At 40.6% G+C, this 18,519-nt stretch overlaps 1 protein-coding gene across 1 annotated transcript in view; it reads right to left on the bottom strand.

Annotated features, from left to right (window-relative positions):
* The window catches only part of LOC124722783 (barH-like 1 homeobox protein), a 103,772-nt gene extending 88,737 nt beyond the window's left edge, over window positions 1–15,035 (bottom strand). The window contains exon 1 of the mRNA XM_047247917.1: window positions 14,952–15,035. Within this exon, the coding sequence (XP_047103873.1) occupies window positions 14,952–15,015 (64 nt within the window). The 5' untranslated portion in view covers window positions 15,016–15,035. The remainder of the gene's footprint in view (window positions 1–14,951) is intronic.
* Window positions 15,036–18,519: the final 3,484 nt, after the last annotated feature.

Genomic DNA, 18,519 nt, shown 5'->3' with positions numbered 1-18,519 from the left:
AACTAGTTCTAAGTTCTAGGGGACTAATGACCTCAGCAGTTGAGTCCCATACTGCTCAGAGCCATTTGTACTCGGAAACAAGTATTTTTGTGTATTTTTTCTTTTCTCTCTGCTATGAAACAGGTCTGCCAAATAAGACTTTCCCGAAAATTTAACGAGCTCAGATGAGCTTGGTATCCGTGGTAGCTAGAAAACTGTTACGCGAAATAATGTTACGCTGCGGCACCTGTTAGCTATACAGAGTGATTCTTTTTAACGTTAAAAAACCCCTGAAGCGATGCAGAGACAAATGATTTATTACAAGACACGGGGGGTCGCAAATGTTGGAGAACAGCCCAAAAGTGGATGACAAACACTGGACAGATGACATACTTCACCGCGCGTGAATGGATGATTGAGCGATGCAGTACTTATATTTGGGCGAAGGATGTATATTTCGAACACTTTTTGGAAAAAATTGGAAATTTGTGGTAAGTTTTATGGGACCAAACTACTGAGGTCATCGGTTCCTAAGCGTACACACTACTTAATCTAACTTACGCTAAGGGCAACACACGCACACCCATGCCCGAAAGAGGACTCGAACCTCCGACGGGGGAAGTAAGTAGAAGTTACAAAATTATTGTACTCGTTGTAACCAAGGAAAAGCTGTTCTTATTTTGTATTTCTTTTCTTTTGTCCCTTCCTTTTTTTGTTTACAAACATTATTTAGTAAATAAAACGCAGAACATTTACTTGTAACAACGTAATTCGAAAGCTTATACTCATTTGCTTTGACGCAATACGGTAGGTTTTTGCTGTACTGTACTTTGCAATAAACCAGCGGAGACCGCGAAACCGATAAATAAAATAATAATCTTACAAGAGTGTAAACACATAATTGTCTAACTCAATGAAAGAAATTCTGCCTACCAGACGTAAGACTCGGAGCTACACTGGCGTGAATACTTGACCAGTGTTGGGATGATCAGGTGTGACAGACCGATAGGCATAGCCGCTGCACATGCGGCGAGGTACACCATTTGGTGACGTCACATGTTCAACATTTCTCATCCACTTTTAAGGTATTTCCTGACATCTGCGGCGCCATCTGTCTTATATTCAATTACTTTTCCCAGCGTCATCTACGTCGATTCAGAGGTTTTTAAACGTTAATAGGAATTATGCTGTATGTGCAACACTATCGCAGCTGCTGTTAAGAAATGCTTTAATTTCCTCGAACGATTACTCAATGAACATCTTCAGGTGACAGGTGCCTAGGAATTTGCCGATTGCTTTAGTACACATGAGCACAGTTTCAGGGCATTTGCACTTGCTGGTACTATATCATGAGGCTTGGTATAAAATCACATGCTACTGAAACTGTTTTCATGTGTACTAAGGCACTCGGCAACGTCCTAGTCATGTGCCACCTGAGGGTGTTCAATGAACGTAACCGGTAAGCGGAAATTAAAACATTTCTTAATAACAGCTGAGGTGGCGGTTTACATTTAGCTTAAACTGTCACAGAAATGTTGATGCATACGGGTGTACCAAAAATTAATACACAATTTTTATTATGTCATTGTGCGAAACGAAAAACACGAGATAGTTGACGTGTATCTGCTGTTTGCAACGATATGCAGGAAAACAACGGTAGTCTCTTAAGATGTTGAGAACTATCAACACGAAAAAGAACATTCAGTGCTTAGTAGCCAATGCTTACCAGCCGCATCCAGTCACATAATGAGATATTTGCTTACCTTTTACTGACACACAGAAATTGCTTCATCTGTTTTATAAAATACTGTTCCTATTGAGAAACCATTTTCTCAGGACAGACTGTGCTCATGAAACACTAAAAGAAACTATTCGTAACAGTGTGTCGTATCAAGTCTCTAACTTTGTGGCTGAAATATAACGCTAATGGAAGCTGCTAGTGGGATATTACCATCAATGCTAGCTATACAGCCTCAGTGAATAAAGTAGTTGAACATGCTACGTAATGTGCAGAATAATTATAAATCAAAGTGCCCTAAGCGAAACATTCTATCACAATGCAGCAACCCCTAGCGGCGATCACTTTGGTTTAAGAATCACAATAAACACTTTCTGTACACCTCATCCGAAAATTTAAATTTTCATGTACATCTACTGTATACTCTTAAGTGCCTGGCAAAGAGTCCATCGAACCACCTTCACAATAATTCTGTATTATTCCAATCTTGAACAGCGCGCGGAAAAAACGAACACCTATATCTTTCCGTAAGAGCTCTGATTTCCCTTATTTTATTATGATGATCGTTTCTTCCTATGCAGGTCAGGGACAACAAAATATTTTCGCATTCGGAGGAGAAAGTTCGTGATTGAAATTTCGTGAGAAGATTCCCCCGCAACGAAAAGCACCTTTGTTTTAATGATGTCCACCAGAAATCGTGAATCACGTCAGTGACACTTTCTGGCCTATTTCTCGATAACACAAAACGGGACGTTGGCGCGCCAGATACATACAGTCCGCGGCCGCGAGCTCGTCTCCAGTTCACCACCGGAAATGGAGGGTGAAAATCATCAGACGGACGTCAGTCGAAGAACCCGAGACAGAACCCAACACGCAGTTTGTGCTACTCTTCTTTGAACTTCCTCGACGTACTCCGTTAATTCTATCCGGTAAGCAGTGTTGCAAAAGAGGACGGACAAGCGTAGTGTAGGCAGTCTCCTTAGTAGATCTGTTGCATCTTCTAAGTGCCCTGCCAATAAAACGCAGTCTTTCGTTCGCCTTCCCCACAACATTTTCTATGTGTTCTTCCCAATTTAAGTTGTCCGTAATTGTAAGTCCTAGATATTTAGTTGAATTTACGGCCTTCAGATTTGTCAGATTTATCGCGTAACCGAAGTTTAATGGATTCCTTTTAGCACTCATGTGGATGACTTCAGACTTTTCGATATTTTGGTTCAATTGCCAATTTTCCACCATACATATATCTTTTCTAAATCGTTTTGCAGTTTGTTCTGATCTTCTGACAGCTCCACTAGAAGATAAACGACAGCGTCATTTGCAAACAACCTAAGACGGCTGTACAGATTGTCTCCTAAATCGTTTATATAGATAAGTAACAGCACAGGGTCTATAACACTCTCTTGGGGTACACCAGAAATAACCGACATGATATTCCATAAGCACGCAATTTGACTACATTGTGCAATGGCTACAAAAACCAGTAATGAAAATAAACAATGCTAGCTGCTACGAATCGTATCTATAAATGATCTAATATACGGACATGGTGCTGAAGAATGTCCACAATGAATAAGCATAAATTGAAGCACGCGTTAAACAATCAAAATTCATGTTTAATGTTTATGGGTGTGCCAAATTCACGGCCGTACTGAGAGAGAAGACCGATGGTGAAATTTTTCAGACGTGGAATTGCTCGAGATGTCACATACGGAAAGCTGTCAGCTACATAGGCCAGAAGTATTCCAATTAGCAGATGAGAGAAAAAGTGAATATCACTCTAATTTAGTACGACGTAGGATCGGAGGATTGGAGGTAGCCTACATTAGGGTATGACGAAATGTTGGTTCATCAGTTTACAATATGACCAGGTCTGCGACCCAGAAGAACGTTATTGAATTTTTAGCAATAGTTCGATATTAGATAAAGTTAACAGCAGTACTGACTTGATGAACTGTGAAATAGGTCACATCTAGACTTTCAATCGGCTGCAGCGATATACTAACGTCATAAAAACGCAGACGAAGCAAAGAAAGATTATTAAGAACGAAAAAATGTAACAGCAGCGTTGTAGTTCATTTTGACCGAAGCTACTGTTGGTCCACTCGGCTGTAGCGATAACGAATTTCTTCTGATCCGGATCTTTACGTTACACGTCTCTATGTGAGAAACATTGTCACGAGCGAATCTTGTCATCCATTTCTAAAATTATGACCAATTAGCAAATCTACTGAACATTTCTCCATCCTGTCGGAGAATAATAACTGTCTCTCGGTCGATTCAAATCATTCTGATGAACTTAATGTTCAATTTATAGAACCACTGCTCTCTTGTCATATTGTAACATTAGAATGCGATACCACAATGAAAAATTCAGCCGTGCGTTTATAAATATGTCGTATTTCTAAAGATGGTATAAATTTCTAACATTTTAGAAAGAACACGTCTCTTGAAAAACATAAAATACTATCATAATTCCTAGTCCAAGTATTTGTGAGTAAGAGTACGGCAGTCACATGCATCCGTCACGTATATTGGGTACTGTGCTCCAAATTTTCGACTGTCCCTAATTTCTGTCCCAAACTGTTGCTGTAAATGACTGCTCATCGACATTGAACTGATATCGTACAATCTATTAGACTAATCCACGTTCCGTATGATCAATGTATGCCAACTGGGAAGCTGAAGACATCAGCCGAATCTAACGAAAGAACTGATAAAATCTTTGAATGGTTCTAGTTTCTTAGAGCTAGCTATAACTCTTTGTTTCATTGGAAAGGCATTGCTCTCACTGTCGGAGAATGACTCAGGTAATTAGACATGTAAAGTCCGTATGAGCATGCTGTGTGACCAAGTACAAAAACAGAACAGGTGCGACACGAGTCCTTTTGAGGAAAACTTATGTGACAATGGAATGGAATGTAAGAAACAGGTTGAGATTAATAAAAATCAAAACAGTGACCTTCATATGAGATGTAATACAGATGACTGACTGAAATTATTGAAAATACTCACCTTTATATCAACAAACGTGTGAATTTATGGTATAACCGTCAGAAGTTGATGGTATGAGCCATTGATTTAATTCCAAATATGTGACCGCTGCAACTAACCGTTTTATCTTCATTTTAGTTTAGATTTCTTTTGCACCTTAGCTGTATCGTTTCTAGTATATGCTCAATTAGATTAATATATTACGGATGGATAAAAATTAGAAGCAATGTTTTGTTAAATTTGATTACATTACATAGGACTGCCGTTTATCTTGTTTTGTTTTATTACCTGTGGTTCTTGTGAACTACCACAAATTTTGCTCTTTCAAGTGTATCGTCTCTTTAAATTTATTTTATTTTCTTCTTAAGGTCACGGTATCAGAGCCTATGCTATGTGTAATATAGAAATGTGTGTCAAGCGTCCATTTTTGTCGAGTGGTTGTCGAGAGATGTCGTTATATGTGGTCTCTATACACACTATCCTGATACCCACTCATCCTGTGTGTTTCTGTGATCTTGCGACTGCAAATTTTCACTCTCCAAATCAGGAATGGTTTCATCTGTCGCAGCTATGTAGCATATCCCCGTATGGTCGTCCTCATAATAAAAACCGACATCAGACTAATTTGGGCTTGGAGTTCATGTTAAAAGCGTTGTGAATTTCGTTCCAAATGTATGTCTGACATAAATAACTGTTTGCGGATCAAAGTGCTGTCATTTAGAATAAGAAATAGTCTTTGTTTTAATACCATGTTGAATCTTAATACTGCGATGAGATGAAGACGTAATTATTTTGTGTGAGCTTACTGAGATGAACTTTCCAGTGGACAGCTGATCTGACTTAAATCACTATTCGCTTCTCAAACAACGCGCTCCCTCGCGTTAAATTCCCAGTGGCGCTCCGTCTAATGTGTGACTCTCCAGTTAGCAAACTCCTTAAGACTTTTAAAATAATAGTTAACAAAAATGTGGTGGTCTGAAATGACGTTATAAGTAGCCTCACTGTTACTAAGTGTGGACGCAAACAGATTTGGCACTAAGATCATTTCTTTTTAACACAGATTGCTTGGGAATGTACTATATTTGAATTAAATGTAAGCTAATTTTGTTTGGTTGCTACATTCCTTTTGTTATCTACACTACGCTTGTCCGTCTCCTCTGCAGGACTGCTGATCGGAATGGGGTCCTTAACAGATAGGACTGACAGGGGACATCGAAGAAGTTCAGAAAGGGCAGCTCCTTTTGTAGGCGAGAGGGTATCACGGATATAATAAGCCAGTCGGGGTGGCAATTTTCCGCTACAGCGAGATCTTTTCACGAAATGTCGATCACTAACTTTCTCCTACGAATGTGAAAATACTTTTTTGACTCCCACCTACACTGGGAGACATGACCATCGTGATAAAATAACACACATCAGATCTCGCGTGGAAAGATTTAGATGTTCATTTTTCCGACGTGCTATTCGAGAATATTCCGGTCGAGAAAGTTGTTCTATGGACCCTCGCCCAAGCACCTAAGTGTGACTTGCAGAACAGTCATGTAAATCTTGCACTTTCCTAAAAAATATGTTTCTTTACAGTTACAACGTGGTATGTTTAAAATTGGTATAATACTGATTTTTTCGTGGAGATGAAACTCAACATTTTGTTCAAATGGTTCAAATGGCTCTGAGCACTATGGGACTTAACAGCTATGGTCATCAGTCCCCTAGAACTTAGAACTGCTTAAACCTAACTAACCTAAGGACAGCACACTACACCCAGCCATCACGAGGCAGAGAAAATCCCTGACCCCGACGGGAATCGAATCCGGGAACCCGGGCGTGGGAAGCGAGAACGCTACCGCACGACCACGAGATGCGGGCCAACATTTTGTCCTCGGTTTTAAACATACGGTTGTTCGTAACGGTGTTAATATATTATGTTGAGTACTGTAATGATTCAAGTTCTTTTCATTTCTCTTTGATGTCGTCAATTTATTAAATCGGAAATTGCGTTGCAAAATTTTATGCAACTAAATTGTAAACTTCAAATACAGGTTTTTAATTCTCGTCTTGTGGCAAAGCGCGTACCTGGAACCCAAGAGGTCATGCGACCGAATCACGCTCGGCCCACGGAACGTTTCAGTCTGCCTTAACTCTAGCCTTCACCTCTCAACAGTGTGAGGAGCCGCCGGGAACGACACTTGGCTCGGATCCCACGTTAAACCGTAGGTCCCCTTTCCCCGGTTGGATAGGTAGGATAGGTTAGGGATACGCAAGTCGCCGAAGCGGCGTCCAATTGAAAGACTTGCATTCGGCCACTCAGCCACACGAAATTATTATTAATTCAAAAATTGCTATTATTGTGGATTAGTTATCACAAAATTTCAACCTAGGGATCTGTAGGAGTTAAATATGGCCATGGGTGCGTGGCTGAACTGGAGCCGTTCTCAACAAAAAAGTAATGTTTCAAATTTCTCGTCTCGCGGACATCGAGGTCATTGATGTCTGAAGATGGGCTATGAAGTCTTCCACGACGTCGCACGAGGAACATTCGAGCATTCTCCTCAATGGATGCAAGGAATCCAAAGTCTGGATGGTCGGCCGCACATTTGAATCCGAGAACGCAGCACTGCCTTGTTCCGCAGTAACTATATCACCTACCTCTGCGAGATCTTCAGATAGAAGGAAGATAAACGTTATACCCCGAATTAAATCTCCGCCAGTCAACACCTAGGTGCGACAAATCTGAACATCGCGGTATGTACGCAGCTGAGCTGTCCACTGGGAAGCCTGTTGTATCACATACGATGAACACTTAATTTAAAAAAAAAATATGTTTGCTATTGAATGGATGTTACAGACCATTCTTTAAGTGCCTGGTTTATCTTATGTACTGTTTTGTGATCGTAAAGCTCTTACTGAAACATCTTGTCACCTACCGCAGCAGTTTCGGCAGCGCAGAACAAGTTTCCATTAATGATCGTAGACAAAACCTTCGCGCAACGGAAAGAGTAATTTATTCTACCATAGGTACTAACGCTTGGATTTGCAGTTACTGTACACAGTTTGAACGTCACAAGCACTTCATACACTGTCCCACTGTTTATTTGTAAATAGGACGTATCGTGTCCTTATTTGTAAGACACAGGAAAACCAGAATTTAACTGTCACGTTCCGGCAGAACCACGGCAGAATCAGCGGTGAAATACTAGTACACCATCAAAGAGTGGAAACACTAAGTAAAAAGAGAGGAATCAGTCACGCGCTACTTAGTATCACAAAGTAGGCGGTTATAAGTGTACTTTTAATATGTACATTTGTTCGAGGCACATGCACTACAAATCGAGACTTCAATCTTGACAATTTCTAGAGATAATACTTGTGATAACACTTGGAAATTCCCGTAAGTGTACGGACCACAAGGAAAAATAACGAATCAGTAATATACATAAGTGAAACATTCGGGAAATACAATATTACAATGCGTTTTCGAAATCTATGATAGTGAATGTCAACAAAATTTCGTTGCAAGGACGCGCGAGTTTGAAGCCGGTAGCTCGGTCCCTCCGATTCTCGCAACCAGTTAAATCATGTTAAGCTTAAATTAAATAATGTAACACACAAATTCTCAACAGAGATCCGTGATCAAATCAGCGCGAAAATAATTTCTATTAAGCCATGATTGGACAATTATTTTGTTGGGATCCATTTATGCGTTTCAGTGGGTTCACCTTCATGATAATGACGACATGAAGAAATTAAGACATTAAGAAGACATTCGACTAATAATTTAAGAACATGAAGAGTGTTGTCTAGAGAGCTGTTACATCTATAAGAGTAAGCAAGATGAATTTCATGTAACAGGATTATATCTCTATACTGTGTTTCATTCATGCCTATCTACAACATGCAAAAGTTGGATATAACAGCCTATATTTTATTTCTAAACATTTAATTTACTAATGAAAGTGAGCATTGGGAAAGTCCATAGCTGTGACCAATACAGCCTTAACTAAGTGCAGTGGACTGATAAACAGTTGCTAAGAGCTCAGTAAGAAGCACTGTTAAAGGAAATCGCAAACTTCTTTTATAGTCCAGCGTAAAAAGAAGAAAGAAAGAGAGAAGAAGAAGGAGGAGAATCTTCACTTACAACTAGAAAATTATTTTCAGTAGAATCACTCCTTAAATCTGTAACATTTGTTCTAATTCTTTAGCTGCACATTTTCACAGAAAATAAAAACAGTTATATAATGACACTTCCAGGCAGTCTCTCAGAAATTCCGCACTAAAAATCTGTCTCAAAAAAATAGAACGTACTACGTGTCTCTTCTGCCATGAAATACAGGCCTAATTATGGTATTGAGAGAATATAAATATGAAAGTCAAGTTAGTTTTTTAATGGTTTACATGCTATCTTTCACAAACATAAGCCGTTATCGTAGACCGTTTCGAAGTGTTTCTTCCATTCTGATGTGTACGAACAGTCACTTCAGAAGTAATGTCTCTATCCAGTACACATCAGAAATCAAGGTAAGGTCTACAAGAGCTCATGAGTGATTTGTACCAAGAGTACCCTTTCTCACGAAACCATATAACGCCTAGGAATTAAGGTAATCTCAGCAAAGTAATTATATGAAATGAAAGACGAAAGAATTGTAAGTGCAAAATGAAACCAAATGTTCTGAACCCGGCTTAAGAAGCTATTGAGACACAAAAGTGTTTTCAGAGGCTGAAAAACGGGGAGTAAGTCCACGACGCGAAATAGTCAAAGCAGCGATCCGCGTGTAATAAAGGCCACAAGTGAACAGGTGCAATTTGAGGAAACGTTTTACCTTATTTAATGTAATTCTAAAAAAGTGATTTTGAAAAATGCCTACCAATATCAGATACGTGTCTAAGGCTGAAAGTTGAAGGCAGGGCGTTTCTTAAAGAGTCATAAGATACTTTCATATATAAATAAATAATTTAATAAACACGAATATTTCTTCCGTTAATGGAAAAAATGGTTCCCCAAAGTGAGACATGATAACAGAGACTGAATTGTTCCATTGTCTTTTAAACTTACGTGAATTATCTGGCAGTACAATTAGCCGGTTTCACTGCGACGGGGAAGAGAAATTAATTACGCAAAGATGCATTGTATTCCCCACGCACTGAACGCCTACACCATTTTACGAAAATATTCTGATACATGGTGACAATTTTTTCCTTTAGACTGCTAAGGTTTCGTATTTGAAACTATTCATTAAACTAAATAAAATCTATAATTCCTTCATACATATTAGTTTTCCACTTTTGAAAACATATTTGATTATACTTTGAAAGGTTTAGAAAATAATGTTTTTACTATGAAATGTTTATTCATGAAATTGCTTTAACGCACTTAAAAAATATTTCAACGGCAAAACAACGTTTCCATAATGGGGTATAGCACGAAACTTAACTTCACTCAAAGATATTTTGCAAAGTTGAGATCTTGTTCTCATCATATCTCTTTTCTTCAAAACAAAAAAGTAAATAAATAAATAAAATTATGAAGAGAAAGGATTGGTAGAAAAAAGTCACCACGCACTGAATATAACTGTTTTGTTACATATTTGATTCGTTTCTGGTACGTTTATCACACTTTGCCTTAGTTTTTTTTTTAAATTCGCCATTCGTGTTTTTTAATACGCAAAGTATTACCTTTCCCTTAAAATAGGTGCATACTTCCGCTAGCTCATCCTGCGCAAGATCTGTAAAATTTATAGGAATAAGCAAATTGCAAGTGAAAGTGGATCCACAGCGCCCGATAAGTATCTTGAAGTGAAATAAAATACGTGACTGTATGATTAAATATTGGTTTTTTTACGTACACATTCTGTATATGTCATGCAGTTGCGGCTACACGTGATAGTAAAAATAAGACGATGTTAACAATCTACCTCCACAGCTGTAACAGCTGCACGTCAGAAAACAATTTTTTTAATAGCTCGTTCCTTGTAAATATATACTTAGAAGAAAAGCCTGTCATGAAGTAATTCTTTATTAAGGACTAAATATGCCTCGCTATTATATAATTATACAGCTCGGAGAAATTTAAGACCAACTGTATAACACTCTGATTATCTCGGTTGACAGTGCGCGTTGAAGAGGCACAAAAATGCCACGTGACACCTGGCTTTCATGCAGTTTCCCAGGCATTTAGCTGAGAGCTGGGCTGTACCCAATTTACGCAATACCTAAGCCGTTCCCAGATGATTCTAAACCCTTGTCATAAGCGTCTACTGTTTGTACTGTATAATGAATAGATACCATTCTGACTAAGAAAACATGTTCGAAAAACGGGTATTTTCCTACTACTGGTACAGCAAATCCAAAACACATAAAAAGCATTGTTCTCCATCTATTTCACTTGACAGGCGCCACAACTTCGGTCGTCGTATTGTATGAACATTCAGCAACTGCGCACCTGCATTAGTTGTCTGAAACCATCTCAGGCATTGAAGGATAGGATGAGTTCGACGAATTCAACTGACGCGGTACTGCACGGAGAGTGTGATTTGTGAAATTCTGTCAAAGCCAGAGGAAAGGTGTCTGAATGACGGAGGCAGAGCTCTGGCAATCAGGTTATACGAACATGAGACAGGCTGCAGGTTATGAAAGCCAGAGCCAACTTCTTTCAAACATATTTTAAGAGGAAACCACCCGTATGATGTAAAGTACGAAAATCTACAATCTCTTAAGAGGAGCAAAATACTGGAAATACTGGAAATCAAGAAACATATGATGCAAAATGCAAGCTTAGTATTAAATGACTAAACTCAGTTTCCTCCAGAAAGATGATCCTATTGGTAATATTTGAAATCAATAAACATTAGACACAGAATGCCAGCTTAGTATTAAATGACCAAACTCAATTTCCCTTTCCCCCTCGGCTAAATTGAGTTTCAGTTATACAAATATTAAATTACAATTATAAATTCAACTTTATTTTTCATTAATTATTTATTATAACTCGACATAAAAGTTTATTTTTCGTTTTTAGTTAAATGTAACTATTTCTGCGCAACGTAGAAAAAATGTTATACTTTCCTTTGTAAATACTCTGCATGCCATCATTTTCGTATCTTCTGTATGAGTAATGTCTGTGTCAAGTCACAAGTCATTTTACTAGTATTTGGAACGGTAGCCTAAGAAACCGAAAGCCTATTCGTTACCAAATATATATATATATATAATTTTGCTGAAGATTACAAAAATGTATTCTATTTAATTACATTAAGTTTTGATTTCATTGTTAACGACGACTAATGACCTAATACGCATGCTGTCATATGTGGTCACAGGTTTAGTCCATAGTTTTCCACATACATGACGTAGAATGTGCACGGCAGTTACTCAATGACCCAGCCAAAAGTCAGTCTAGGCGAAAAATATTTACGCTACAGTAATACCGCAACATATTCGTTATTGTTGTAGTTCCTCGAAATGTAAGCCTCATCATGAGCTCTTGGAGTTTAGAACACACCTTGTATTAAATAAACGGCACAATAATTCCAACTGGTAGCGGATGTATGAAATAAAGAGATATTTCAATTTCTTTTACCGCAACAATATCGTGTCACTCCACACAGTACTATTTACATAAACATAAAGATCATAGAGTTTATTATCAAATTGTGTACTAAGGTTCCTTTTCATCATCTAAACTAGGAGTAAAATGAGCTATATCTAATGTTTTCTTTCTCGGCGATACTACCAACATCAGTAGTGTAGAGAAAACCTATTTCAAACATTATCCATAGCCTACTGCACTGAGAAAGTTGAAACTGATGAGAGAACGCAAAGAAAGTCATACTCTTATTTCACTCGTTACTCTTTCGACAGACACATCATTATCAAATGGATTCCACTGTTTTTCCTTTTTTTTTTATCTTTATCTGCTTCAGTGACATCCCCATCCGATGTGTATCTGTAGTCTGCCAGATTATGAAAATGTTGTGCGTCGTTTTGCGCTGGTGTTAAAACTCTAATATCAAAAGCCGCACTCTAAAAAATGTGTTTTAACATGTGTCACTGCTGTATTTGCCGTTAAGATGTTTCTTCCAGCGCCAGGAAGCACACAACCTTCTGGACATTTGGCTGGCTGCAGCTAAAGAACGCACTAATGTAATATGGGAAAAAAACTAAGTTCACCGGATGCAATCAGCCTCGAAAAGAGACGACTTACAGAAGATTCGTGGGACCCATCCTGGAATATTGCACAAGTTTGCGGGACCAGTTCCAAATAGGATGAACAGGGGATATTGAACGAGTACAGAGAAGGGCAGTACGAATGTCAGAGGTTAATTGGACGCGTTGGAGTGTCACGGAGACGCCAAAAAACTTGAACTATTCCCCGAAAACTAACTTACAAAGTTTCAAGAAACAGCAATAAATGAGATATCTAGGAACACACTACAACCGTCTACGTATCGCTCCCATAAGGATCGCGAGGACGTGATTAACTACAATACGCACTGAGACAACTAAGCAAACACTTTTCCCGCTTTTCATACGTGGACGGAATGGAAATAATTCCTAATAAGTGGTACAATGTGGAAGTACCCTCTTCTCTGCACTTGATGGTTGTTTGCAGAGCATAGATGTAGCTGAACATCGACTCTCCTAACACATACAGGAGAAGTGTCGCATTTGTGCTTTGCCCACCAACTACCTTGGATACAAATCGTAGCAGACATTTCTTAAAATCTAGGAATATACTAGAATCCCCTTCCGCCGGGACCTCGGTGACAACCTCTGCGCGTGCAGAGGCATTTAAGCACTAGCTCTTGCTACACTACATACGCGAATGACAAGGGAAGATTCCTTAATAAGTGCTACAGGGGGAAGTACTCTCTTCCCTTAGTTCACAGCGGCTTGCAGCGTATATTTGTAGATGTCTCGATCGCAGCTTCTATCAAATAGAGGAAAACTGTGACAGAGGCACAACTGCATTGGGTTGGTCAGAGGCTCCTTTCCACTCCTTGCTTACATCACATACACTTCATATTCTCGTATGTGTCAATAGTCACGCAAACGTCGTACGTATAATACATTCGTGCCTTATTAACAGACATAAATCCACCTGATGGTGGAATTTTCACTCTCCGAAACGCGCGCTGGAACTACAAGTAAAATGTTACTATTTATAGTAAATTTTAGTTTCGTTTGAAATTTCGTAAAAGTTACGGCAAAGCCTTACTTAAAATGTTCGCATTTGAATGGATATTTAGTGACATTCTGTCACTCTCGAGGGTGGGAAATCTTTAGGCGTAAAAGTAGGTTCGCGGGTACCCCACGGGTGTGTTACAGAACTTTTCACGGTATACATGAATGACCTGGTGGATAACGCCGGAGGTTTTATCAGGCTTTTCACAGAGGTTGTTGTTGTATAGAGGTAAATCGCAAGGCTAGAAAATTGTGCCGAAATGCAGGAAAACCCGCAGAGAATCTACGCTAGGTGCAGGGATGGGCAGTCAACATGAACATAAGTAAAAGTATCGTGTTGCGTATAAACAGCCATAAAGAATCATTATTATATCATTACACGATTGCTGAACAATCACTGGAAACAGTTACGTCTATAAAATATTTAAGAGTACGTGCGCGAAGCCATTTAAAGTGTAACGACGAAATAAAACCAATTGAAGATAAGGCAGATGCGACGCTGAGCTTCATCGGAATATTCTTCAGGAAGAGTAGTTCACCCACAAATGAGAGAGCTTACAAAACGTTTACTCGAATATTCCTCGTCTGTCTGTGATCCTTACCAGGCAAGACTTGTAGAGGGAATAGAGAAGAACCAAAGAAGAGCAGCGCGTTTCGTTACAGGTTTGTTTAGTAATCGCGAAAGCGTCACGGAGATGCTCAGCCAACTCCTAGGGCAGACGCTAAAAGACAGGCGTCGTACAGCACTGCGCAGTTTTCTGTTAAAAATGCCGAGGGCCTTCGTTCCCAGAAGATTCGAACAATATTTTGCTTCCCCCTGTGTATATCTCGCAAAAAGGATACGATTGTAAAATTTGAGAGATTCGAGCTTACACGAGGGCTTACCAACAGTTAGTCTTCCCTCGGTCCATTCGCGACTGGAAGAGGGAAGGAGGGAACTGACAGCGTCATACAAAGTACCCTCTGTCACACACCGTACGGTACCTTGCGGACTATAGTTTAGGATGTAGAAGTTTACATACGGATGCTGAGACGTGCAGTGGCTTTTAGGAAGAAGCCGGCGTACCTTCCCTGTCGGTGAGGACATCCCCCAGCAGGTCCTTAATGAGGAAGGACTTGCTGTGCTGCATGGCGCGGCTGTCCGCTGGCAGGTCACGACGCGTCTGGCAGTCGCCATGTGCTCCGCCGGCCGGCCGCCGCCTGCCGCGCTCCCATTGGCTGGCGCCCTGCGGCCGACGCCGCCCATTGGTCGTCGCGCAGCATCCATTACCACTGTCGGTGGGGGAGGGGAGGGAAATGACGAGTGCACCGCTGGGAGGAGACGGCTTTATGCGCCGGCCTACCATTGGTGCGCCCATTGCGGACGCGTGAAAACGCCCGGTCGCCGGCGAACATGGAGCACGCCAATTATTCTGCTTATGCATTACGACTGTGGCTGATATCGCTTCACCGCTGTTCGGCGTTTGCAGCCCGCGGCGCCCCCTCCCCGCGCATAAATACAATCGCCAAGGCGCGTCGAGCGGAGCTACCGTTCTCCCTTAAAAAGCCCTCTTTGATTTTTGTCGCAATTTAATTGCGAGTGCGGGCTCGAGTTACTTGAAACTACGCGAAACGAACTGTAACGCTGTATCAGCCGTGCCTCCACTATTACTTTTCACGTACCGAGTGCTGCAATTCCTATAGCCAATTGCTTAGACACCAGTTAACCTCCAAACGCGAATGAGGCACGGTGACCTCGATTCCGTACATCTGTCGCGATAACACAGTGAAGTGCGTGGCATTACACGTGAGCCCACTATACAGTGCTCTTCCCACTTCCGTACATCTGACTCTACGGTCGCGTGACCGCCATGGTCGCAGGTTCGAATCCTGCCTCGGGCATGGATGTGTGTGATGTCCTTAGGTTAGTTAGGTTAATTAGTTCTAAGTTCTAGGCGACTGATGACCTCAGAAGTTAAGTCGCATAGTGCTCAGAGCCATTGAACTCTACGGTCACCGAAAACTACTTTTTGAAATTACGAGAATAAAGTTGCGTGCATCAGCTTTTAGGCAGTAGTTCCCCGTAAGATACAATTCCATCTATACTCCACAAGCCACATTCGGTGTGTGGCGGTGGCTACTTTGTCAACCACTGTCACTTCATTCTTTCCTGTTCCAGCTGCGAATGGTTCGCGGGAAGAAATGGTTCAAATGGCTCTAAGCACTATGGGACTTAACATCTGAGGTCATCAGTCCCCTAGACTTAGAACTACTTAAACCTAACTAAACTAAGGACATCACACACATCAATGAACGACGCAGGATTCGAACCTGCGACCGTAGCAGCAGCGCGGTTCCAAACTGAAGCACCTAGAACCGCTCGGCCACAGCGGCCGGCCTCGCGGGAAGAAAGATTGCTGGTTACCCTCCGTGTGAGCTAGAAACTCCTCACTTTCATATATATTTAACATATTTCTCACTTATTTTTACACGTATTTCACCTGTATCTCTTGCGAATTTCGCCCTGTAGGTTCACTTTGACGCTATTCAATGTTTATGACGTAGTATCTCCTGAACTATGAGCTGTAGAATGATATAATTTTCCTCGTACGTCCAGCGGTATATGTAGCTGCTGTAGGAGAAATGTGTTGTGAATAGAAATAGAAGTAAATAAATAATAAATTAAAACGTCATGCATGACGCGGCTGTTTTTCACGCATCTCAGTGTTTATGGCGTCATACTCATTAACTATCTGTCATACAGTGACATATTTTTATAGGTACATTCAGCGGCATATGTGGATACTATCTGCGACATGTGTTGCGGATAGAGTTAATAGTAAAGAAGTAACAAACTAGAACGTCATACATGACACGGCAGTTTTTCACGCATCTCAATGTTTACAACGTCATATCTCCTGAACTGTGTTTCGTACAGTGACATAATGTTTCTGGTGCACTCAGTGGCATATATGAATACTGTCTGTAAAGTGTGTCACGAATACAGCTAGTAATAACGAAGTAATAAATTAAAACGTCTCGATTGTACAGCTATATACTCCACAGGCCTCCGTACGGTGCTGGGCGGCGTGTACCCTGCATCCATACCAGTCCTTTCTTCCTGGTCAATTCTCAAACAGAGCGAGAGAAAAACGACTATCTACAAACCTCATTATGTGCCCTGCCTGAACAGCGAAAAATGTGGTGAGCGGTAACCATTTTTTCTTTCATCATTTTGTGGGTGTCGTCAGCGATAAAGAGTTTAATAGGAGTTTGAAATTATGTTTAAATTTTCCTGCAAGTCTCTAAGTGCTCTCGTTCTCAAATACTGGATAATTAAAACATTGGTATTCGCGCGTTGTCATCTACTCTGCTTCTTCAGCCGCACCCCTTTGGTAGGTAGGTGGTTCTTTCCCCCATAGCGATGTTTCACAGACGGTAAGCGATATCTCCCTCCCCCCCCCCCCCCCCCCGAATCGCGCCCTCCTAAGAGCCATGGACCTTCCTGTCGGTGGGGTTGCTTGCGTGCCTCAGCGATACAGGTAGGTACAACCACTACGGTGGGGTATCTCTTCAGAGGCCAGACAAACTTGTGGTTCCTGAAGAGGGGCAGCAGCCTTTTCGGTAGCTGCAGGGCAACAGTCTGGATGATTGATTGATCTGGTCTTGTAACATCAACCAAAACGGCCTTGCTGTGCTGGTACTGCGAATGGCTGAAAGCAATGGGAAACTACATCCGTAATATTTACCGAGGACATGCATCTCTACTGTATGATTAGATGAGTCGATCACGTAACTAATGCGGGAGTACTGAATAGAACCGGGGAGACAAGGAATTTGTTGCACAACCCAACTACGAGAAGGGATCAGTTGGTAGGACACATTGTGTATTGGAGGGAAGTGTGCGTGGTAAAAATCGTAGGAGGCAGAGAGATGAATACAGTAAGCAGATTCAGAAAGATGTAGGTTGCAGCAGTTATTCGGAGATGAAGAGGCACGCATTGGATAGAGTAGCATGGAGAACTGCATCATACCAGTCTTCGATCACAACAAACAAGTTATATGTGTACCAAGTTTGGTTAAAATCCGACCAGTTGTTTAGCAGTATATCTGGAATATACAGTAAGTGATATGTCCCCACAAGAGCCACGAACCTTGCTGTCGGTGAAGTGGCTTGCGAGCCTAAGTTTTGTATGAATTTGAAAAAAAAAGCTGACAATGTAATACGGCTGTTACTAAATGAACCTGTAACGAAATGCGCTGCTCTTCTTTGGGTTTTTCTATTTCTCTATCAATCCCATCGGCTACAGATCCCAGAAAGCGGAGCAACATTCAAGCGTGGGTGGAAAGATTTTTCCAATGAATCTGTCGAATTTCTTACCCGCGACTGATTTTATGTGGTGTTTCTACTTCAAATCGCATCTCGCACACACGCTCCTAGATATTTTATGGAATATAGTGCTTCCAGTGATTGTTTTGCAATCGTGGAATCATACCACAAAGGGTCAGCCAGATTTTTTTTAAGGAATTTGTCCACCTGAAGATGAAAATGGATCTCTAAATAGGTTGTGGATGAATCTTAAACGGTACAAAGTGACTCGTTATAGTTCGGCTGATTAACAGTGATCAGATATTAACCACAATCGTTGTCTTTC

This window comes from Schistocerca piceifrons, chromosome X (genome assembly GCF_021461385.2).
Source record: "Schistocerca piceifrons isolate TAMUIC-IGC-003096 chromosome X, iqSchPice1.1, whole genome shotgun sequence".
NCBI classification, from domain to species: Eukaryota; Metazoa; Arthropoda; class Insecta; order Orthoptera; family Acrididae; genus Schistocerca; species Schistocerca piceifrons.
This window is presented reverse-complemented; position numbering and strand designations above follow the sequence as displayed.